We start from the raw sequence: 22,932 nt of genomic DNA, 5'->3' as shown, positions 1-22,932 counted from the left end.
GAGGCTGCGTGGTTCATCAACGTGACAAGATTCTACCATCGGATGGTAGCTAGATGAAGGTGTTTGTAGTCAAGATACTCAGGATGCCATCGATTTCCAACATAGCCTCATAGCGTAGCCTCGCAGCGCAGCCTTCATCTCCGTAACAACAGTGACTCATTCGATTAGTATATAAACAGTCCGTTTTCATGTAACGTAGTTCGGGTTCTTGCGTCGTGTCAATTGCCTCATTCTGAATTGCCCTAGCACCGTTGCCTAGTGGGATTCAGTCTTATCGTTTCTGTTTTATCTCTTCAAGTCGTCACATCTAGCTATCAGTTCTCATACTTTCACCTCTGCTCTCTCGCCTTCGTCTCCTTCTTATCTATAAGACCGAACTCAACTGGATAGTCCTCAGCTTTCTGATAAGGCTCGGGAACCCAGGCGGAAGTCTCTTCACTTATAAAGTGACTTGCACTTCTTACGCGCGACAGCGGCTCCGCCGCGACCATTCTAAGTTTACTCTACGGTTAGGGCTTGTTTGGTAGCAGGTCCAAACAGCACTGAAAAGCTGATAATCGCGCATGACGGCGATGTGACCTCTGGTGACCGTCACAATCAGTCACATGCTGCGTTGCGTATTTGCACGCGCCGTTCGTCGTCGCTCGACTCCTACGGACCTGCGTGCTCGCAACAATCTACCACTACACTGTCATTACGCAGAAAACACTTCTATGGCTTGTCGCAAGCAGTCTCCAGGTCCCAAAACACCTGCTCAGTCCCAGGAGTCTTCGGGCAGAGTCCACTTTACCGATACAGATGTCCAGATGCTGCTCAAATAGGTCTCAGACAACCGTGAAAAGGCAGGCGACAACATGCTTTTTCAAGAGAAGCATTATGATGAGCTGGCTACAAGCCTGAACACGACTTGTACCAAGGGGAAACAGAAGTCAGCGAGGTCATGCAAGAACAAATGGCAGGCCGTGTGTTTTATGTGCTTGTGCCGTTTGTTGCTCGTTCTGACTTGTCTTTCCAGCTCAGGGACACATACAACGCCATCAGTGACACCTTGAATGACAAGTTATCGGGGTTCACCTTTGATCCTCACACCGGCGCCCACGTTACTGCAGAATCAGATGCACCATGGCGGGCCTATTGCAAGGTATGCCATACAGAAAATATCTCAATGGCATCTGAATGCCCATAAACAGAAACAGCCGAAGATTAGTCCTTTCCGAAATAAGGGCTGGGAGTGGTGGGAGGATATGATTGCGCTTATGCCCACTCGTGTCCGTGGAGCAAATGTCTTCCACCCAGGGGCTATGGCATCTGCTGATGTCCCTTCTTCATTGGAGGATAAGGTCGATGACGAGGAAGAACCAGTCGCAGAGCCAGAGGTTGAAAATACACCAAACAGGGCAAAAACACCAGACAATTGGGTACACCATTTGTCTTACGTGTTGCCAGAGTGACATCATGTTCTATAGGAGTCAATACCTTCACCCCGTGCTTCGCCTTTGCCCTATGTCGACCTGCCACCTTGCACTCTGTCTTATCCAGGTGCTGGGCCGCTTCCTCAGGCTCCACCTCGCATGACACCTGCAACCAGTGACCGGAGCAGTACACCATGTTCGATAGCACCATCTGTTTTGTTGTCGAACAAGAAATATCGGGCGGAGTCAACCTCGGCCCCAACGCCAAGCTCCAAGTGAGCTCGTGACACCGTCTCGTCAGCTATCAATGGCCTTGGCACGAATCTCAGCGAATTTGGTGAGACCATTGCGGCTGCTCTGTCAGGGCATATCCATGGTGTTCATGCTACGCTGCATCGCAAACATGCACCTATTCACAAGCTTCAAGAACTCGAGTCTCATCTCACGGGACTCGAGAAGATGGAGCTTGTGGACTTGTTCACTAATGATGTCAAGCATGCTGATACTTACCTCGGTCTGACTGATGGAGAACTGCGCAAGCTGTGGTTGCAATGGCGCTTGAGCGAGATATCATTCCTTTCCCAAACTACAGCATTCAATAATTCTCTTTAATAGTCAGTACTACATAGCAAGTAGCTATCCATAGTGGTACTGTCTTGTGTAGGCTTGATAATCAACCCACATGGCTTCCGCAATTGCATCCCGATCTGCTGTTACACGGAGGCATTCAGCCCGTGTTGCTGGTCCATGACCGAGTTTGCCAAGGTCATCATGGACAGGTACATTGTTGACAATATCATGAAAATCTCCGAGTTCGCCAAGGTCATGCTGACGAATGAAGTTGTGAATGGCAGCAAGTGCTGGAGGTATTCGAGCTTGAATATTCATGTCAAACTCTGGAGGACAGTCCAGTATCCTGAGACAAAAAGTCAGCATATCATTATTTCTAGCGGTTAAAATATACCAGAATTGACGCTTGAGGATACCAAATATACGTTCAACCACATTAAGGCTAAGCTCATGCACAATCCGAGAACATCACGTGAGCTACGTCACATCACCGTCACAGTCCTAATTTGGAAAAAATGACTGTCCCTCCGCGACGACGAGCTGCGTTCAATCTACCCAACGTACATCCGACTATACTAGACTACCAGCCTACAGAAACAGTGAATTGCTTCACCTCCAATGATGCAGCTGCATTGCATTTCCCCGATGAGACCGCTCTGACTTTGTCCGAATTCTCATTTCACAGCTAGTTCGGTGTTGATATTGGGAAATCCGTAGGTGGCAGTATCAAAGACAAGGCTCAGGAGTCCCGGAGAGTGTACAGTGAGCAACGACGATGACGACGAGGTGACACGTCAAACAAGCAGCCGTAAATTGCCTTTTTCCGGAATGTCATGCTAATCATGTGATGTTCCCGGATTGTGCATGAGCTTAGCCTTACGAGCACTGGCATGACATAGATTGTATAATTCCTGACTGTTCTCCGGTCTATCAGATCGTCAGTAACTGAAGAACTGAAGCTGAGCTAGAGCTCACCTGACTGCAGCACACCCCCACTCTGCAAGGTGATAATGGACATTTCTGTACGGGACCAGAAGGGCATCACAGGTGCCAAATCCAGCATCTGCGAGGTACTGCCGCCCAGGTGGTATCGGAAAGTTGCTGGTGCGAGCATCACTGAACATGAGTGCATCTGATGCAACCCCATCCCATCCACTAAGGATGTATAAGAACCGCAAGTCCAAGCTGCATGCTGCAAGGCAGTTTTGTGTAACCTGGCCCTTGCGATCACGTGCTAGTGCACACTCTTCCAGAGACGGGCAGCACCGCACATGAGTCCCATCAATAGCCCCAAGGACAATCTTAAAGTAGGGAAACCATTTTGGATTTCTTCTTATGGCCTTGGGAACAGGGGCATCATGACTTGGGAGATAGACGTAGGTGTTGTAGAAGGGGAATGGAGTGAGGGCGGTCAAATTTCACGATAGTACCTAGGAGGAACATTTAGTGGTTGTTATAAACAACCTGATCTTGAGTACTAACTGGGATATAGTTTCATTGGAGTGTTGAAACCACTCAGCAACATGATGGATCCGGAGTCCAGTCACAGACATGTACAAGAAAATAGCTGTCTTCTCCCGAAGGGTGATATTACGTGAATCTGAAAGGCCTGCCATCTGAAGTGCGGCAATCAGACCAAGAAAAACATGCTTCTGCATGCCAAGCTCATTCTTGATCCTGTCAGGATGCCCATCGATGAGCTCCAAGACCCATCCATATCCAGAAAGAGCAGATGTGTGATAAGGAATACGATCAACAAGTGGAGTTGCAACAGCAGCACAGATGGTATTGATGACAGCAGTCACCGCAGCAACCAAGATGAGCCTCTTCTGCTCCTCGTTTGTATAATTGTCTTGTACGGGTGGCATATTGTTATAGAAAGTATGATACAGAGTGATCGCGACAACCACCAGAATCACGACGCAGGGCGTGACTCCCACGCCTGTAACGTGTGCACGTGGCACTGCGCGATTATCAGCTTTTCAGCGCTGAACGGCGTTCAGCGCTGTTTGGACCTGCTACCGAACAGGCCCTTAAACTACGGAGTACTCCGTTACAACCCGACATCGGCGCCACCTGGCACTCAACCACGGCTCGATCTACCCTACCCAGGCAGACCCGATATCGGGCACAATTGGTGGTGTAGTCGACCTCACAGAAAGAGACCTAGTACTCCTCTTGAGATCGCTTCTTTGTCCAGACAAGATGTCCCTGATCAGTGACACCGAGTGGGGCTTTGTCATGTTGGTCGTTCATTGTGCAATACGTTGACATACCACGTACATCCCCAGCTTTCTCATACACAACATCAGGCTCAACTATCTTCGCAACGTCGATGACCCGTATGCCAGGCGCATCTTGTCATTCCCCACCAATCATGCCCTAAATCAACATATCTTGGCTGCAGGCCTTTCTGACACGTCTCGCTTCCCTGAGATTCTCGCAACGGCCTCCCCCGAACCATCTGACAGCGAAGATCCATCGTCGCACTCTATCCGTCCTTCAGGGTTCCCTGGGGCTACGGGACTGAAGTACACTCAGACGATCTTAGGCCCAACTCGCTCCGGCGCATTGGGCATGAGGGTCTCCGGAAGGAGAGGTTCGGTCAAACGAATCTCTCGCGGCTTAGCAGGCGACGACCTCGCACCTACTACTCGCTCCGATGATGGCTCGTCTGTAGGCGGTGCATCCAAACATTCGCCCGTGGCTTCCATCCATGTCGCGGTGGAAGGGCCTACTCCCGATGCTACCCCTCTCGCTGCAGTGGGCGTGACGGTATCAGAGCATGCCCCCGCAAAAGATCCTGTATTCGTCCCGAAGTTCAAGGGTGCTGCGGAAATGGAAGCACGTAGACGACAGCGGATGATGGCTCGGCAGCGTGCGTTAACCAGTCGGACGGGGGTACCTGCAGCCACCGCTCGAGACCTCAACCCGGATTTGTCCAGCTCAAGCGACTCCAGCGAGGATGAGAGAGCTCAACCCGTATCGGATGAGTCGGATGATGCGATGAGTGATTTCGACGCCGAAGATGTACCCGAGGCAGAAGATGATTTGGATGAGGATGATTTCGATCTGTACGAGATTTTTCGATACTCCTAATCCACTGGTACTGACCTCTGAATCAAGCGATTTTAACAACCGTAATGAACCATCCGGAAGCGAATGGGACGCCGCTTCCACCACTTCTTCTGCCCCGGAGCATTCTCCTCACATCAACCCTCCTCGACATCGTCCACGACTTTCCCCTGTTGCCGAAGTATTTCCGCCGAAAACTTTCCCGAGGGCAACTTCACAGCTCCATACCGGCTCCACCATTGACGACTCAGAGCTGTTCATTAAACAGCGACCACCACCTGTCCCAGTTCACGGGAAGTCAGCGCTCTCTGCCATGCTTGCATCCTCCTCCTCCACCACGAATCCGTTTTCGGAACTATACGGAGCAGTGTCTGGCAAAGGTGAAACCTCCAGCCAGGCCACCAGTATCACGGTTTTCTTCCCAAAGTCTATGTCACCGTCGCGGCCCATGGAACTGATGGTCAAACGCGATGCTACTGTTGAAGAAGTCCTTGGCTTCGCGCTGTGGAACTACTGGGAGGAGGGGTGGATGCCGAAATTGGATAACGGGATGGAGGGGTGGGCAGATCGTGATGGGGAGGACGGGGAGAAGTGGAAGGTCAGAATGAGTACGGTTGGCTGGATCATGCGTATAGCTGAGGAAGACGGCGAGGTGGATGAAGATTTTCCTCGTGAGTAGCATGAGGCTTGTCGAGGGCGCGACTCTTACTGCCAAATCAAGCCCCGGATCGCACAGGAAAGATTTCGAAGTTCAATTTCGACGCATATGCTGTACTAGAAGCATCTCCCCAACAAAGTATGCTTTCCATTTCTTCTTGCAATTGCTTACACGCTCACAACTTACCTTCGACATTATAGTTCAGCAGAACAAGATTCTGGAAAGTAAGATACAGCGCCCGACTGCTCGGCTCGCCCCTGCGAAGAAGAGGTCGGACGCGTCTACCTCAAACCTTACTCCGAACCAGCACTCGCTTGCGGCATCTGTATCTGGCATCTCTGCTGGTTCTATGCCGCTGAGCTCGGTTGGCCTATCCTCCAGCTTGGGTCCCTCATCTGCGCACGGACCCCAATTGTTCCTCCGCGTAAGAGTGGCAGACGCCGTCGATTCAGTTCATGTCTCCACGACAATACCTGTGTAAGCCTTTGTTGCCGCTTAAAGGTCAATGTCCACACTAACTCATTGCGTAGCTCTGCGGGAATGTATCTCCAAGAAGCATTGGAGCTCATTTGCCGGAAACGTCACTTGGAACCGAAAGAATTTGCCTTACTAATCGCGCAAGGGGAAAAGAAGATTCTCATACCCCTTGACAGGACTGTGGCCAGTTTGCAAGGTACTTCTGACCTAGTCCTTGTCAAGAAGTCGATGCTTCCCTCCTTCGGCATCGATGAACTGAAGAGGACAGGACGCACAACAGACCCCAATGGTAATACGCTCTACGATCACGGGAGTGTAAAGATGCTCATCTCCTCGCATTTGATGTACAGCATCGATCTTCAAGCGCATGTCCGAAATTCCTGAACAGCAGCTCTTCGGGGCAGGAGTAGACCTCACTACTGCGTATAAGGTTCGTTCGACGACTTCGTGGTACATGGATGTGTTTTGTTAGCTGAGCTTACAACAGAAATACACAATATACAAGAAAACAAATATGCTCGTGGGCAGACAAGAACGCACTCTTGCCATTGATGGTGCTTACATCCACGTGCGTTCGAGACCTTATCACTTTCGTTCATTCGATCCTAGGCTCATGTTACACGATTAGATTATGCCTTCTTCGGGGCGCGCAAAGGCCGTATTCGAAAGCGGGAAGACCATGTCGTACCACATGAAAGACATCGCATGTCAACAATCAAACAAATCATCTTCAACATTCAAACTTGTTGTTCATCGTGACGATGGCAAGAAACGATTTGAGTTTGAAGCAGAGTCCCCCGATCTTGCGAGTACGTTGCCAGAGCTCGTGCATTCTCGCACGTAGTACGCTTTCTAAAGGACCTTGTTCCCCAGGAGAGATTGCAGAGACGATCAAAGGTGTACGAGCATCACTTGAAAGATCCGGGACTATCAAAAACGCCCGGCGCAGTAGGCACGTTGGATGAATAACAGGCGTACGCGTGCCCCCGACAGAGACAGAAACACGGCAAAGCCATGTCTGAACGTTATCGAATGGTGTGCCCTAGTATTCTAACCTCGTACACCCTCCTCCGAGCAGCTTGCGCATTGGTCAATGCACCTTTTCCGTCTGACGCCCTCGAGGGCTATATTATCACCCGAGCTGTATGATCCTGCAGTGTCACGCTGCTGCGCGCTCTCAGGGGTTCTTGAGGTGAGAGAGTGGTGCGCGCTCATGTTTCATGGGAAGGACCCTCGTCTTCGTGATACGATCGTGTAATCGTACTCAAGTTTGTCTAAACTGGTATGCACCGCGAGGCTTCTTCGAGAGACAATGAACCTACCCTGCTGATTACTATCCGTTGATATAATCACGTCAAGACAATCGTAATGATCAGGATGAACACGCACCAATTCACTCCTCGGCTTCCACCTGCGAGCATTGCTCGCGACGTTTCACTTGGTACGTAGAAAAGACACAGTACTTCCAAGCGATATTGACTTCATTGCCTGAATAGACCTTAGATAGCCTGCAGTCTGCGGTTGTCAGTTCTTTGCATGAGATAAGGTGCCCCAGAAGATCTCCATATCATTCACTCCGCGGTATGGTTAACGAGAAGCACTGCGGTGGAGTTCCATCGGAGTTCGGAGGGCATAAGCGTCATTGAACTAGAGGCTACACCTGTCCGACGAGCGTACAGGTGGAAGACGAGGTCCTGGGTTGACTAGGCAGAGAAAGGGGCACAGGGGACATCCGCCTTGTTAGCGTCGCAGCACTGAATAAGCGATCGACCACTGAATCATCGTAGATTCCATGGCAACGATTTTCACAAAACTCACCAAGGGGTGCGATCTTGCTAATAGCCAAAACAGGACCGGCTACCAGTTAAAAGATCAGGAATGTGAGTGCCGCCGTGGGCGGGCTATACTGCGGAATACTCACCACAACTTGACACCGATTCAGTCGCATCTTCAGTAGCGCCTTTGCCTCTTCGCTTTCGCCCCCGATCACAAGCCACTCAAGAGCTTTGAGGTTTCTGATATGACGACAACGTTTATTCATGTTAACTCCTGAGGTATCAATTTCCCTCGATTGACCAGTGGAAGTACTCATGGACTAGCAGCCGGCCCACGCACCTCAGATCATATCTACGAACTTGCATATCGATCGCAATTCGCAGATCCGGGAGGAACCTTGATTGTGTACTGGGGCCGAGCATTTACCGACCTAGCGAATGCCGTTGCAGTCCGTTGAGATTGGTACTCGGGATGTATAGAATGGAGCTCAATTACTCGCGTTAAGATGGCTTCTTTGGGTCTCTATGAGTAGGTCTGTGTGAGTCAAAGTAGCAGGAGCAGGAAGCGGTCTGTTTGGACGGAAACTCACATCGGGCCCAGGACGTCCCACGGCCCGCATCGACTTGCGAGCGAGCTACCCACGGCTTGGATCACATGTGAACGGCACAATTTATATATTGTCATTATACTCATAACCTTCACCCAGCCTGTCGGGTGCCGCCATCGCATGAGTAGCCACGGTGTCAAACCGGCTTTACGTCTCTCGGATGGAATGGGGCCACCTTCAGCGACCTTCTCAACGATCTGCTCCCTACGGCCTCAATACGCTTGCGACTGGGAAATTCAACCATACAATCTCGATCGTACATAACGCCGGAGGTTGCCCTCCACCGTCGTTCTCGCCCGTCAAGCCTACGTCTTATTGATGATGAATGCCGAAGAGGCTTCGCTTGTGTTGGGCAAGTAAGTGTTGCATCTTCCGTACCATCAGACGTGTTGTTCGAATATCGCTTCCAACAGCATCGGTGCTCTCTTCTTCGGCGTGATTCTGGCTTCCGTGCTCTATGGAGGTATGAAGGTTCGTTGCAAATCTGCGCAAGTTAATCACACTTCACAGTCACGGTTGTGCAGACTTGGCTGTACTGCGTTTCTTATCCATCAGACCCATGGTACATCAAGGGTCTTGTTAGTTCCTCCCCTTCACAGTTTTCTCTATTTCAATCCTGAATTCGGCATGCTAGGTGCTTACCAGCTTTCTGACCGACACTGCTCACCAATTTCTCATCACCGGTACGCTCAGTGTATGCAACGAGAACGTGTTATTTGCTGATGCCTCAATATATCGGTAGCGGCGCTGTTCATTTACACGGTGGTGAACTTCAACAACTTGGATATTCTGAACCAAATCGTTGCGTATGTCCCCCAATGTGCTGTTTCTCCTGCAAAGCTCTCTGACCTGACTTGTCATTATGTCACTAGAGTAAACACCGTGAGATCATCCAATGCTCAGTAACCGTCACTTCTAACGCTGAGAGATAGGTGGAACTTTACTTCAACGGGGCCACCGCGTTGCTTGTAAAGAGGTCAGTCATGGCCATGTTAGCTACCCGCTTCCCGCTCTCTTCTGAAATCGCACTAGTTTCTTCACTTTCAGGATTTATACACGTCAGGATTTTGCCATGTCCACCTAAGCATTGATGCTTATATCTCGACTTAGTCAGCAATAAGAACATTCCTTTGACCGTTCTCAACGTACGTGATGTTTCTGGTGTTCATATCGGATCCAGGTGAAGCGTCCTTCAAGGTCATTCTTATAGTTGCCGAGTTCGGTCAGTTTTCTTGCCCGATGGTGATTCAGACCTAACTGTTCGCAGCCGTCAGTTCAGGTTACGCCACTATAGCGTATGTTACGGCATCTCTAGCGGGATCAAACTGATTGTTACTGTGCAGTCTAGGGGCAAAGGTCTGGGCAGACCTTGCACCCCACAAGGCGAGATTACTTGACTAACAAATCGAATGCAAGATAAACACGTTTCTCGCAGGTCCTGTCTTCGATGATCGTCATCCTTGCCGCGGCCAGCGATATCCTTATTGCTGTATCGTTGTGTACGATATTGTACCGCACGAAGCGTAGTTCACTCCGAAACACTAGGGCCTTGATAAACAGACTGGTGAGTTCACTATATCATCCCGACGCCTGTAGAGCCTTGATAGAACGAGCTGGGGGCTAGATGCTATTCGTCCTTAACACGGGAATATTAACGAGCATGTGCGCAATCGCCACGCTGGTCACTGTGAGCTTGATATACCAGAGCGAGTCTGCCGGCGCTGACCATGACACAGCTACTCGTCCTCCCGAACACCCTCCTTTATATCGGTATCCTCCTCTCAGAGCATGGCTCACCATCCAGAGACTGATGTACGCTTAGGACTCTATCATATCATGGGCCGCCTGTACATCAACTCTCTGCTGGCCACCCTCAATGCGCGCGACCAAATAAGGCACTACGCGTTTGAACCCAATATGAGTCTCATGTTCCCGACCGGGTTTAGCCACAACACCACCACCGTGAGATCCAGCGTACTCGGGGTGAGTTGAGCTAGTCTGAAGTGTGCACCTCTCTGTCAGCGGGGTCACGACGAGAAGCTTTATTGAACTATCTCGCTATTGGTAGTTGCGTCAACCTGGTCGAAGTATGCACACCGACCGCGGCATCGAGATCAAGATAGAGACTATGACAGCAGACGACAGGGGCCTCGAAGCGCGTCGCAGGTTGGAGTACGATGCCGAGGTCTGTGATACAATCTTGCTGGTGGGCAGCGTGTACGCCTCCTGAACCCATATTGTCACTAGTCTTCACAGCCATCTCCATCAACGGCGACAAGTTACAAAGACATCGTGGGGCATGAGACGGATTCCGCTATCGTCTTTGCGAATGGACCTCTACCATGAGAAGGACGAGAGATGTGTCAATCTGGGCGGATAAGGACTACGCAAGGCAAGGATGAATATACCCATACTCGTCGTCCCCATACGTAGTCTCGGTCCGTAGTGTCCGTTGACCAGCATCTAGGAGAGCATCCTCTACCCGAGTCCAGTTGTAATAATAGCCATCGATGACGTTTCATTCATAGTGTCTTCACATCTTCCTGAAAGGAACTACCATTGAGTGCTGCCGACGGAAGCTTCATGAGGCACGATGAGAGCATAATTATAGGCTAACAAGGTCGCGCAAAACTGCTGAATACAATTGTACGTTGATCAATAGACCTCCTTAACGGCCATGCGAAACTACTCACCGGATGACCAGGATTAGAGCGCTTCACCGCGCTCGGCAGATGATCTCCCCCGGCAGCTTCATCATCAATGCCTCCCTCGCCTCCAGCCATTCATGCTCCCTGTCGGTGGTTCTTACAACCGCAACCTCTCCCATCACCAACGGGTCTACGAACTGCGCCCGCCGCCCCGTGCATATCCTCCGCAAGTCGCTGACGTCCATGAAGATGCGTTTGCTCGGTTTCGAGACGAGCTCCATATCGCTGAGAACCGGCCTATCGTCGCGGTACTTGAGGTCCGCCCATATGCGTTTTTGAGCGTCGTTCACGGTGTGGAAGAGGTTCGGGTCGGGGGTGTCCGACGTGCCGCGGGTGAGGGAGGTTAGGAAGCCGGCGCGGAGGAGGATGTTGAGGATGCCTAGGTTTTGGGTATTGTGTGCGACCGCTATGCGTGCGTGTCGTGCACGGAACGCGTTCTGGACATGCGAGCAGAGGTAGTGAGGTAGCATTGTCCTGCAGCTGGCGTGGAGGCTGGAGAATTTGTGGCGCGAAGTCCCGTAGACGTCGCGTCCCACGTGCATCACCAAGTCTTTCTGTTTGCGGGAGCCGCCGTGAGTCGAAGAAAGGCATCGTTCCGCAGTGTTTTTTCGCCACCATACTATAACGAATATGTTCTACATATATGTGCAATCTATATATACACACCGGATGGCAACAACCGAAGGTATGTTCACGGTGATTGGCACGCGGTTGCATAGGAAATTCAAGCATGCGTATCGAAGACGGTATATATCGTGCCGTTCTAAGAAACGAAGTTGCGACTTCCGAATATCAAGTGCGGGATCGTGATATGTACCTCCATCATTTGAAGTGAGATCACGAGGATTGATTATGCTCGAGCAGTGCAGGTAAGGTAAGAAGTACCTAAAGGTGTTGCTACATGAACTCATCCGACGAGACGATGAAGCACTAGACAACGTACGGAATAGAGTTCATTGCGTGGACTGCGACTCAAACTGTGCCCTGGCAGCAGCAGCTGCCCTCTCCCGCACCTCCGCAACCTGCCGCATCCACTCCTCATCCTCCTTTTTCTTCGCCTGCTCCTTCGCGAATTTCTTCCGGTCCAGTGACTTTATGGCCGTCCTCAGATTCTCCTCAACATCATCAACCCGCTTGATTGCGTGCTTTATCTGATCCTCCACCGAGAACTTAACCTTCTTTTCCAACCAACCCCATTCGTCGATGACCAGCCGCTGCAGCGCGGACTCCCGCTTCTCACGCGGGATCTTGCTGGACGCCGACGCACGGAGGCGATGTTCGATCTCCTCCGGAGACAACTTACGCGCTATGTGGACGCGCTTTATGAGTTGTTCCTTTTCCAGCTGCGGGAGTATATTACGCTTGAGGAATCTGCCTGCAATGAGGAATCGCGCGAAGTCGCTGCAACACGAAGGCTCACGTCATTGACCGGACCGGGTGGTGTGGGTTTGGCGGTTGAGGCGTGCCCGTGTTCGACTCGGAGGTGGAGGCAGCCTGAGCTGCTGCCTCCTTCCGTTTCTGCTTCAGGCCACGTATGGGTGTGTTCAACGCAAGCTGGTAGACATCCCTTGTCGGTATGGGAGCCTGTGCGCCAGAGATAATTCTGAGTATAATGTCTTTGGCCTGGTGTGTCGGCGTCGTCGACCACTGCCGTAGGTTGAGCGCCATGGCTTGCAGCGGAAGGAGGCCTGCCGGAAGAGCGCGCTGGTGCAAGGTCGGTCGCTCAGCGGTACTTCAGTGCGTACACGTGATCGATGGGAGGCTGTCCGAGCCCTTATCAGTATCGCGCGACTGAGTTCCATTACGCACGGAGGTGTATCCTCAGCGGCAACCAACCTTTTTCACGACTTATCATGTCCTCAACTTACGTCCACTACGGAACCCCCAGCTCTCTCCCCTCCGACTACGCCGTCCTCGCGCAATATGCGGCTGCCCGATCGAATGCCAACCAAGGTGCACATCCTCCCGCACGCGACACCGACTCCGGGGTCTCTGACCGCGTTCAGGAAGAGCCTGACGAAGATAACGATCATGATAATGAAACTGGAGAAACGCAGACCCTTCTAGCGCAACAATCGAGGCGTACCTCCTTTCCTGGAGGTTACCTAAGGCCTCCGAAGATGAGTTTAGGCAGTGCTCCTGAAGGCATCCTCCCAAACGCTGTCAACGAAACCAGCCCTCTCATCCCGAGGATCCCCGAGGAGGTCGATGAAGCGGAGGTTAATGTGTCGCAACCTGTTCCTGTGCATGCGCTCGCAGAAGAGATCAAAATCCTCGCAAAATATACACTTCCAGGTGAGCTCTTTCCTGACCGATGTTCATTTCTTCTGACGTATTTGGTCTGCCACAGTCTTTGGGTAAGACTACCGCAGACGATTTGTTCTGCTTCCAATCGTGTTGACCGTGACCATAGCACACATGCCCTAGAGTACAGCCTGGTCATCGCCAGTGTTGTGTCCATTGGTCATCTGTCTACCACAGCTCTCGCTGCCTCCACCCTGGGCAGCATGACTGCCTCTGTTACCGGCCTTTCAATCATCCAGGGCTTCACAAGTACCCTCGACACCATGCTCCCTGGTGCGTGGACAGGACGGCAACCAAACTTGGTTGGTCTTTGGAGTCAGCGCATGGGTCAGTTCCGTCTGACAATTCACACGTCCATCTCTTGATAACGCTTCGGCAATCTCTCTAGCTGTGGTTATGGCAGCCACCTTGATCGTCAGTTCATCAACCCAAAGGTCATGGAGTACTTCCTTACTCACGCTTGACATCCCTAGCCTATTTTGGTTATCTGGTTCAATGCGGAGTCTATTTTGCTAGCTTTGAAGCAGGATTCGGACGTGGCGCGCTTGGCCGCCCTCTACTTGAAATACCTATCGTTGGGACTACCCGCATACGCATTCAATTGTATTTCAAGGTACGCTCGCGCTCGCATACTAAACCTAAACTGAAATCGAAGCTGATGCACGTGTAGGCGATATTTCCAATCTCAAGGTGATAACCTTCACCGATGCTTTAAGCATCTCGGAATCTGACACATGCTCGGAAGGGTTGTTTGCCGTACCGACGCGCATTATCATCGTGGTAGCGCCAATCAATGCGCTGCTTAACTGGCTTCTGGGTATGGCTCCTATTTGAGGTGGAATGCGTACGCAACTCATTTCATCGACAGTTTGGGGCCCCAAGCCCGTTCGCCTGGGATTCATAGGTATGACTGTGCTGCCCTGTCCTCATTATACCCTCCCAGTGGATAATTTGCCGCTCTTCCCTCATCTCATCATGAGCGCAGTCCCTCATCGTTCTATCCTATACTTCGTACAATGCTGACCGTTGTGCCTGGCAGGCGCCCCAATTGCGAGCGCGATCTCGTTCAACCTGATCTCTCTCGCCTCCATCATATATGGCGCCTTCTTCGTCCCTCACACGGCGTGGCATCCCCTTTCCATGCGAATGTTCGCTAATCTAGGTAGGCACTAAAGCGGCCCCTATCGTCCTCCGCACGTGAAAGCTGACCTCATGCTCATGTTCCGTTAGGCATCTTGGTCCAGTTGGGCCTCGCCGGCGTAGGCCAGGTCGCGAGCGAGTGGTGGAGCTGGGAGCTTGTTGGGCGTGAGTTGTCATGACGCATCTTCACCCCAAAGTTCCCGCGTTAACGACATCTTCACATCGGAACCCGCTAGTTGCCGCCAGCCTGTAAGTCCATGAGGGTATACCGTCGTCAATCTCAGAAGCATATTGACTGATCGGATTTTGTTATCAAACAGCCTTGGCCCAAGTGTCCTTGCCACGCAAAGCGTACTACTTGTTTCGGCTTCTTCGACGTATCAGATTCCCTTCTCGCTGAGCGTGGCGACTTCAGTCCGGTGCGTTCCAGGATGAACTACTCTCGATGTATCGCTCCCACTGACGGTCCCGATAACCATGCCCGTTCTGTGTCGCTCCGCTACGCTGCACACACCTTATTGGTGCATACTTGATTCGTGACTACTGACTGTATATCAATCCTTATTGAATAGTATCGGGAACCTCTTGGGAGAACAAAATGGAAAGCGTGCGAGTGTGGTTGCGAAGGCTGCGCTCATTCTATCGCTCATATTTGGCGCATTCAATAGGTGTGGCCGTTTCCGGGCAGTTCTGTTGCTCGCTGACTACAACGTTCCTTGCGCAGCGCGCTATTCATGGTATTCAGGCGCAACTGGGGCCGCTTGTTCAATGACGACCTGGGTATGATACCCCAAACTCACTTCCCTTGCAATTGGTCTCATATCAGGTTTGTAGAGGTGATCACGATGGTCGCGTCTATCTTGCCCCTTGTGGCGCTCTTCCAGGTTTTCGATGGTCTGAGTGCAGTCACCGCCGGCATCCTCCGGGCACAAGGAAAGCAGGTGTGTTCTATGCCATCTTCGATTCCCATCGGGCCTCACGCGGATTCCAGTTCACTGGAGCGATGCTCAACTTGAGGTGTGTGCTTTCGTTGATCGCGCGACAATCTTGCCCTGGCTGAATGTGCCTGCGGCAATCGCAGTGCTTATTACATCATCGGTCTGCACTCTTTTCAACAGGCGGTTCTATGAGTTGCCTGACATGTTTGACCAGGTATACCGTTTGGCATATGGCTGTCATTCCGCAAAGACATGGGTCTTGAAGGTTTGTGGATCGGGTTAACAGTATCGTTAATATATGCCTCTGTGTTCGGGGTTTGGCTCTGTCTGAGGTTCGCAGCTCTTCGTTCCGTCCTCCGTATAAAGCTAAGGTTGTTCCCGTTCGCAGGACGGATTGGGCGAAGGAGGTACAAAAGGTACAAAAGAGAGTCGAGGAGGACCACAAACATGGACAAGAGCACGCGGCTGGTGTTCATGCGCATGTATGAACTACGATCTATGCTTGCGAAACCTTTGGATAGACAGTCGGCGGCCCCCGTCGGGCATGCTTCTAGAATGCTCATGAGGTCAAGGCAAGGGCAAGATACAAACCCGTGCCTCGCGGGTGCGTGGGGAATAGAAACCTCCCAGGGTCTTATGATGAGAACTCCGCCGCTATGATTGGCTCGTGGAAGGCTTCGACGAAGCTTTCCCCAGCGCGATGGACACTAGCGTGAGTTGCGCAGAGACATTCTCGGTCATAACTCTTGGGCGTTGTCAACCCTGTTACCGGCGGAATGGATAAAGTGCAAACCATTAAACGGCCTCTTTAAAGAGCGGGTCGCCCTCCTCCCTCCTCCCCAGCCCAGCCATGTCTCCGACGGAGGTGCAAAAACGAGGCGACGGCTCCGCCGAGAAGGTGGCAGATGATGGATCATTCCACGAGTCTGCAACGGGTACCGCCGGGCAGTCCGAGATGGACTTGTCAACCTATCATGAAGACAATGCCGGTCGTTTGGTCATCGATCCCGAGTGAGTACATGATACAGAATTCTCGACGCCACACAGGGTCAATGAATGTCTTCTGTTGTGCAGGGAAGCTCGGATCGAGTTCGGAGAGAAGGTAGCTTCAAAGCTCAAGCTCTCTCGGGATGGGTCGAAGGTCTTGTGGCCGCAGTACGTGCGTCGAGCAACGCATCTCCATTTCGATGCTCAATATTTGAAAGGCCGACAGACGATCCTAACGACCCTCTGAACTGGTCAGATCGCAAGAAGACCGTACAACTCGCGATCATAACCCTTGCTGCTATCGTCCCCGATTTCGACTCTGGTATTGGCATCGCTGCCATTTTCGCCCTCGCCCAGCAATTCCATACCACTACAGGCGTCATTAACAACTTGACGAGTAATTGGAGCATCTTTCTGCTCGGTAAGACAGGATATACCTGGCTTTCATTCGAAGCTCACGCAACGAGCCAGGATGGGGTGGCCTGTTCGCCGTCATGCTCATGCGGCGCTACGGTCGGCTGCCTGTTCTGTTCTGGTCCCAGGTTCTTGCCCTGGGCTTCCTCGTTGGCTGCACCTTTGCCCCTAACCTCAAAACGTTCACGGCTATGCGTTGTCTGAACGGGTTCTTTGCAACCTGTCCACAAGTGACCGGCCTATACGTTGTTACCGACTTGTATCCCTTCCATATCCAGGCCCGGAAGGTATGGTATACCGCTCATTATACTTGAAGTCGGCTCACCTCATGATGCGCAGCTTAACCTTTGGACAATGGGCTTCATCATTTCACCCTTCATTTCGCCGTTCCTTTTCGGCTTTGCTGTCGCACGCGTGAATTGGCGCTGGTCTTACGGCGCCGGTTCGATCTACGGCGCCGTCGTTGTCGGCCTTATCGCGCTTTTCATGGAAGAAACGTGAGTACCTTTGTGGTCGTCTGGTTATAGAAGATGACATGACGGGTCTCCGTAGGATGTACGACCGCACGGTCAAGCCCAACCCTCCCTCGCCGCGCAAACCTGGACTTCGTTATCACTTGCGCACGCTTGTTGGCCTCACCGGCCTCAGCATGGCCAAGTACCGCTCTTCGTGGAAGGAGGTCATCTTCGCGGCAATCAGCATCGTGTGGAGACCCCACCTATTGGGTGTCCTGGTCTTCGAAGCCATGCTCTTCGGTTTCAGTATCGGGATCAATGTTACGAACGCGGTTTTCTTGGGAACGCCCCCTCCGGTCGGCTTCGGTTTCTCGCAGACCGTCATCGCGGGGTTGTACGCGACTCCATTGGTACTCTTCGATTCTCTGTAGCAACGATGGAACCTGGCTAATGGTGGGAACAGGTTGCAGTGCTTATCGGTGAACTCTTTGGTCGGTGGGCGAACGATTGGATCATGAACAGCTACATTCGACGTCATCATGGTGTTTTCGAGGCGGAGGCTCGTCTCTGGTGAACTTTCTTCTTTCTTTTTCTTCCCGGAGAACCAGTGTGCTAATCCCATGTCGTCCTCAGGGCCTGCTACGTCGCCATCCCGCTCTACATCTGTGGCTATGTGGCACTTGGCGCCGGAATCCAGAAGCACCTCAATGTTGCTGCCATCATCATGGGATGGGGCATCGCCGAGGTAGCAGTCATGATCAACACCGTCGCGATATGTGCGTCCATCGCTCGCAGAGCAGCCTCTTTGTCACAGGAAACTAACTGCTGTCTGGCAAACGCAGATGCCTATGCGAACAACTGCTTCCCCAAGCATCAAGGAGAAGTCTCCGGTCTCATCAACCTTTCCAGAACCCTGGGGGGATTCGCAGTGGCGTATTTCCAGGTTCCCTGGGCGACGAAGCACGGCGCACTGCAGACGTTTGGTGTGGAGGCCGCGTAAGTTGTTCCCTAGTCTTCCTGCTGCCGACTGTTCCGTTGAACGTTTTCATCGACAGGATTGTGACAGGTCTGTTCGTCCTGATCGTTCCGGCGCTGCAGCTTAAGGGCGCAGATCTTCGCGTGAGTGCTGCCCCTGATCAGTTTGTCGTCGATGTCAGCTCATGTCGTTCCTCACAGCGGCGATTCAGTGCACACTAAAGAGCGGATGTGCCGCGTTTTGATTTTCTGTACTTTATTATCTGTACGATGATCGCGATGGATAAATGGGGTCCTACCAATGGTCTACACGATGGTCATGTAGTAGCTTTCCCATCAAGTCAAGTCGACCTGCATACAAATGGATGCCTATAAGGATCATAGTGAGGTCGAAAGCTACACGAATATGCTGGAGAGTCGGGTGAGGGGCTTCATAGCCTGCAGGCAGTGTGCTCAACGTGGGCGAATTGAGGGAATCATGTATACGATCCCTGTATCGTACGGCAGAGCTGGTTTATCCCAATACCATACTTATCGTGGCAAGATGAGCGGTAGGTGCGCGGATCGATGGAGTGCGCATGAGGCAGGTCGCGGCGTGCGCTAAGTTCAAGTGGCGGACAAGGGCAGACAAAGACGGTCACATCCTCCCTCTATATTCCTCGACATCCGCCCTTGCCACCTATCCTCTCCATGGCTCGTCGCAACGCAATTCAGAGGCCAACAACTCACAGCCCGAACCGTTCACGTAATGGGCCTCGACAACCCCCAGCGCATCCGCCGCAACCGACAGCCACCCCAGATGCCACTAACAAGGTGTACATCTGGGAGACCAATCTCAAGATGATCCGACGTCGGGAACCCACCGTCCAGAAACTCTTCGACTGTTTCCACCATGTTGCACTCTATAGCTGTGAACCGACGACAGAGGGCGAGGACGAGACTCCCAAATGGGAGAAGATGCCCTACGAAGGATCTATGTTTTTGTTTCAAAGGTGTGTATGACCGGCCACTCGCTGAAGGCGCTCAGTGTTGATAATGGTACTGTTACAGGGAAGACTACCCTCATTATGGCTATTACATCTTAAATCGCGTCGGTGGCGAGGATTGGGTATCCTACATTTACCCCGAGGATAATATAGACGGCCCCGACGGCTCTTCGTACACCTACCACTACACATACCCCGACTTCACCAGGGCCCGCATGGCGAGGATCTACGGGCGTCCTCCGACACCACGGAGCGATGCACGCGCGGTTAGGGACGTTCCAAGAAAGGCCAAGCTCCGCAAGGTCATATACGGGTTGTGGATGCACGTCACCCCCACACGCGAACCATTGACAACAGTACTACCCAGGTAAGCATCATCATAGGGTAAACGGGACCGGCCGCCTCATGCTCACCTGTGATGCCCAGACTACTTCACTACATCAAGCGCGGCAAGCCTTACCCCGAGAAATACCAATATGGCCCGTACAGAGAACCCCCTCCTCACGGACAAGCACCCGAGGAAGAAACCTCGGTCCTCCAGAACGCTTCTCGTTCCGACAGCAGTAGCACTCGTGAGCACGGGGCAGTGAGCGGCGCTCCCCGTCGCGTGTACGTCCCAGCAAGTGCCACGAGCATTGCCGATGATGCAGAAGACGAGCTGGAGGGAGAGGCCTCATACTCTTGGGTGTCGGATGAAATTGCACCATCTGACTCGATATCGGCTGTGGGCGCCCAGTCGCAAGATCGTCAACAACCCCCGCAATATCATATGCCACAGAGACATGGCCAAAGCCTTTCCGAGGTGGATCGACTGTTCTTCAACATGAACATGAACGTCGGAAACTCGGCCGTCACTGCCCCCGCAGCCTTGCCAAATTTGAACACAGAACAGAAGTTGACAGTCGAGGGCTTATTTGCCGCGGTATCGGGTACCGGGAACGCTCATACTGGAAGCACGACGATTCCGATAGCGCAACCTCCGCAACCACCTCAGGCACTCGAACCACAAGCCGTGCCGCATTCTGGTCCTGCACTCCTTGCTTCTATCTTTGCTTCCGCTACAGCCCCTGCTCCCGCGTCCCATACTGCTCCCACCCATACCGCACATATCGCTCCTCTGGTTGGTTCAGATCTGAATCAGTCATTCCGCTTCCCACCCCCACCATCCACCGCCCACTCCACGACGCTACCTTTCCCTATCTCCCACTCCTCGACGCTCTCCCAACCTTCATACGCGCAGAACGCCGGACGGTACCCACAATCGCAACAATCGCAGCTCCCCCAAGCCGGTTACGTCACTAATTCTCAAACCCAGACCTATCCATCGTCACATTTGCCCGATCCTGAGCAGGTTCCCCAGCCATCCACGCCTCAACACCCAGGCCCAGCTCCCTCCATCGTTTCCCCGCGTCCGACTCAAGGAAGTGTCCCTCAAATCCTGACTCAGGACGTGATCTACTCACTTATGGGTTTACGGTCTGGTTCAGCATCATCGGCGTCTTCATCGGCTGTCGGCCATGCAAGTGACAGAGGCGGGTTACAATCCGGGCAATCCAGCTTGCGCTCAGGTTACTCGAGCACTACCTCTGGGACATCCCGTCGTTCGACAAACGGCTCCTCTCTCTCCCGCTCGTATGGAGACAACGAGCTTGATTCAGGAGGACCGAGCACCCCTGCGTCTGAAGCCGGGCTTTCCGAGTCATCTACCGTCCTTGACGTCGAAGATCTCGCCGACATCTCGCTCCAATCCGCTGGTGCTTCTGCTGGCGTTCCCCTTCTAGCCGTGCCCGGACTTCCCGACCTCAACCCCGATCCGGGCTTTGCTCACGGACGCCGTGCCACTGGAGCATCTTTACACGGAGACGCAACACCGCGCATGGTGTCGCGTCCTATGCCCACGCAATCAACGTCTAGCCCACCTCCCGAGCCTCGCGGCTCAGGTTCTGCGAAGGCTTCTGGCATAGGTGCCACTGCAAAGAGGTCGGAATTCCTTACGAGTAACTCGTCGAGCTCCTCCCTCAACCGCACGCCCCGCGTTGCCGCCTCATCGCTGCCGGGCCCCTCCACCCAGGCTGAGGAAGTGATGTCGCCACCCGCAACCGACGTTCCGATGCCACCACGCTTCGGGGATAGCTCCGAGCTTTGGCCGCAGCCGCTGCACGATGGTGCCACGAGGATAGATGGTATCGTGGAGCTGGACTTCGCGGATACAAGCGTGTTGAGTGACCCGGACGCGTTTGATTCCGCCGCAGCCGGAAGGCATAAGACGAGGGACAAAGGTCGCAAGGCGGGAGGGATTGTCGTTAATGGGTATGGCGATACCGCAACTGGCCAGAAAGAGAAGGGGAAGAAGAAAGCGAAGAGGTCCGAGGGCCAAGCTTCAGACTCGCTGTCGTCCATCGCCACTCACAGCCAGCCATTGCCCAACGGCGCTCCCTCCTCCAAGATCCCGTCGAACAGCAATTCTGACGCTGCTATCGATACCTCAGCTGCTCGGGATGCTCTCCTTCAGTCGGTCTTGGCGCAGGTCAATGGCAACTTCAAGGGCCTGAGCCGTAACGATTTTGTCCGGGAAATCTTGACTTTGATACACGTAAGTTTCTCTCAGGAGGGCATCTTGCATTTTATCCGCTGACGTGCTTCATCATAGACCGACAAGAACTTTATTGATAGGATGTACCGGGATTACCTGGAACGCGCCGCATGACTGTATCCAGTAGGACAACGTCCCGCTTGTCCCGCTTGACTCGCTGAGCACACTCAAACGACTATTCACGACGACCTACACACTTAGTGCCCACGCAACCCGTTACCGCTCATTCTTGTATCTACCCCACCCCTTTTTCAAGCAAGCATGTTGTTGTATCCATCAAATTCTACTGTCGCAATATGTGACATTACAGTGTCTAGGTTTGAAGATGGCCGTTGGCAGTTTGAAAAACTATGACGTTATCGATATCGAAGGTTGCTTGATTCAACTCAAAAGCTCGCTCAGCCAGGTTGCTAGTGCGGCACCGGAGCATGATAACGATGGGAAATATAATGTTTGTTATTCAGTTTTGTCTACGTTATTAGAGATCGCCACATGAAATATCCAGAATTGCCCTTCTTTTTGTTTTGTTTTTGTACACTATGATGGACGGCGGGTCTTCTGAGGGCAGGACAAAGGAGGGTGGACGGCCGAAGCCATGGGGGCAAGTGAAGACGTAGTACAGCGTGCACTCTGTATTCCGTCCCCACTCACCCCGCTACATGAAGGAATGTGTACATCGCAAGAGCGACAGATCGTGCAGAAGAGGTACCGCGTCCAAGTCGGGAAGTTGCTCATGAAGGGCGGGTATAAAGGGCCTACGACTCCAAGCCCTCGAAGCGAGGAAGAGGAGTCGGGGTATCGGGGTATCGAGGCCCATGTGGTGGCAGCCGTGGGTCAGGTGGTTGCGTCGCGTATCT

The 22,932-nt window shown here is 52.5% G+C and overlaps 9 protein-coding genes across 9 annotated transcripts; 6 read left to right on the top strand and 3 right to left on the bottom strand.

The window, feature by feature from the left end:
* Positions 1–827: 827 nt before the first annotated feature.
* On the top strand, positions 828–1,286 carry PUNSTDRAFT_31268 (uncharacterized protein; the record flags this gene model as incomplete). Its single annotated transcript, XM_007383783.1, has 3 exons — positions 828–962; positions 1,016–1,141; positions 1,191–1,286. Coding segments are annotated over 3 exons (357 nt in total), but the record flags the coding sequence as incomplete, so codon positions are not given.
* Positions 1,287–3,532: 2,246 nt separating this feature from the next.
* Positions 3,533–3,799, bottom strand: PUNSTDRAFT_29020 (uncharacterized protein; the record flags this gene model as incomplete). Its single annotated transcript, XM_007383782.1, has 1 exon — positions 3,533–3,799. A coding segment is annotated over one exon (267 nt), but the record flags the coding sequence as incomplete, so codon positions are not given.
* A 224-nt stretch (positions 3,800–4,023) lies between these two features.
* Positions 4,024–7,157, top strand: PUNSTDRAFT_120545 (uncharacterized protein; the record flags this gene model as incomplete). The annotated part of the gene is made up of 10 exons (XM_007383781.1): positions 4,024–4,210; positions 4,274–5,056; positions 5,109–5,728; positions 5,779–5,853; positions 5,916–6,192; positions 6,246–6,481; positions 6,543–6,622; positions 6,680–6,760; positions 6,821–7,001; positions 7,066–7,157. The coding sequence occupies exons 1-10, from the start codon at positions 4,188–4,190 to the stop codon at positions 7,155–7,157; spliced, it is 2,448 nt and encodes an 815-aa protein (XP_007383843.1). The 5' UTR covers positions 4,024–4,187.
* Positions 7,158–8,901: 1,744 nt separating this feature from the next.
* Positions 8,902–10,567, top strand: PUNSTDRAFT_102696 (uncharacterized protein; the record flags this gene model as incomplete). Its single annotated transcript, XM_007383780.1, has 15 exons — positions 8,902–8,931; positions 8,989–9,038; positions 9,086–9,153; positions 9,210–9,258; positions 9,318–9,381; positions 9,448–9,457; positions 9,508–9,551; positions 9,608–9,633; positions 9,686–9,720; positions 9,773–9,797; positions 9,843–9,870; positions 9,919–9,958; positions 10,011–10,139; positions 10,200–10,262; positions 10,361–10,567. The coding sequence occupies exons 13-15, from the start codon at positions 10,023–10,025 to the stop codon at positions 10,565–10,567; spliced, it is 387 nt and encodes a 128-aa protein (XP_007383842.1). The 5' UTR covers positions 8,902–8,931; positions 8,989–9,038; positions 9,086–9,153; positions 9,210–9,258; positions 9,318–9,381; positions 9,448–9,457; positions 9,508–9,551; positions 9,608–9,633; positions 9,686–9,720; positions 9,773–9,797; positions 9,843–9,870; positions 9,919–9,958; positions 10,011–10,022.
* A 305-nt stretch (positions 10,568–10,872) lies between these two features.
* On the bottom strand, positions 10,873–11,757 carry PUNSTDRAFT_143729 (mitochondrial ribosomal protein subunit S8). The gene is made up of 2 exons (XM_007383779.1): positions 11,269–11,757; positions 10,873–11,209 (listed from the first exon to the last, which is right to left on the bottom strand). Exon 1 carries the CDS (start codon positions 11,751–11,753, stop codon positions 11,292–11,294), a length of 462 nt encoding a protein of 153 aa, XP_007383841.1. The 5' UTR covers positions 11,754–11,757; the 3' UTR covers positions 10,873–11,209; positions 11,269–11,291.
* Positions 11,758–11,880: 123 nt separating this feature from the next.
* PUNSTDRAFT_143728 (uncharacterized protein) lies at positions 11,881–12,963 on the bottom strand. Its single transcript, XM_007383778.1, has 3 exons — positions 12,704–12,963; positions 12,227–12,654; positions 11,881–12,168 (listed from the first exon to the last, which is right to left on the bottom strand). The coding sequence occupies exons 1-2, from the start codon at positions 12,949–12,951 to the stop codon at positions 12,237–12,239; spliced, it is 666 nt and encodes a 221-aa protein (XP_007383840.1). The 5' UTR covers positions 12,952–12,963; the 3' UTR covers positions 11,881–12,168; positions 12,227–12,236.
* Positions 12,964–13,136: 173 nt separating this feature from the next.
* On the top strand, positions 13,137–16,153 carry PUNSTDRAFT_67238 (MATE efflux family protein; the record flags this gene model as incomplete). Its single annotated transcript, XM_007383777.1, has 19 exons — positions 13,137–13,236; positions 13,294–13,578; positions 13,634–13,640; positions 13,697–13,914; positions 13,976–14,001; positions 14,061–14,200; positions 14,258–14,277; positions 14,333–14,404; positions 14,456–14,491; positions 14,627–14,749; positions 14,818–14,899; positions 15,048–15,146; positions 15,300–15,395; positions 15,452–15,507; positions 15,562–15,668; positions 15,719–15,744; positions 15,809–15,825; positions 15,880–15,997; positions 16,054–16,153. 19 exons carry the CDS (start codon positions 13,137–13,139, stop codon positions 16,151–16,153), a joined length of 1,728 nt encoding a protein of 575 aa, XP_007383839.1.
* Positions 16,154–16,525: 372 nt separating this feature from the next.
* On the top strand, positions 16,526–18,842 carry PUNSTDRAFT_102688 (MFS general substrate transporter). The gene is made up of 11 exons (XM_007383776.1): positions 16,526–16,676; positions 16,740–16,820; positions 16,871–17,073; positions 17,124–17,353; positions 17,406–17,563; positions 17,619–17,931; positions 17,985–18,091; positions 18,155–18,297; positions 18,364–18,517; positions 18,577–18,640; positions 18,698–18,842. Exons 1-11 carry the CDS (start codon positions 16,621–16,623, stop codon positions 18,716–18,718), a joined length of 1,530 nt encoding a protein of 509 aa, XP_007383838.1. The 5' UTR covers positions 16,526–16,620; the 3' UTR covers positions 18,719–18,842.
* A 300-nt stretch (positions 18,843–19,142) lies between these two features.
* Positions 19,143–22,317, top strand: PUNSTDRAFT_143725 (uncharacterized protein). The gene is made up of 4 exons (XM_007383775.1): positions 19,143–19,488; positions 19,547–19,849; positions 19,909–22,075; positions 22,133–22,317. Exons 1-4 carry the CDS (start codon positions 19,187–19,189, stop codon positions 22,187–22,189), a joined length of 2,829 nt encoding a protein of 942 aa, XP_007383837.1. The 5' UTR covers positions 19,143–19,186; the 3' UTR covers positions 22,190–22,317.
* The last annotated feature ends 615 nt before the right edge of the window (positions 22,318–22,932 follow it).

This window comes from Punctularia strigosozonata, assembly GCF_000264995.1.
Source record: "Punctularia strigosozonata HHB-11173 SS5 unplaced genomic scaffold PUNSTscaffold_6, whole genome shotgun sequence".
NCBI classification, from domain to species: Eukaryota; Fungi; Basidiomycota; class Agaricomycetes; order Corticiales; family Punctulariaceae; genus Punctularia; species Punctularia strigosozonata.
The sequence above is the reverse complement of the archived record's forward strand: the minus strand, read 5'-3'. Positions and strand labels throughout refer to the sequence as shown.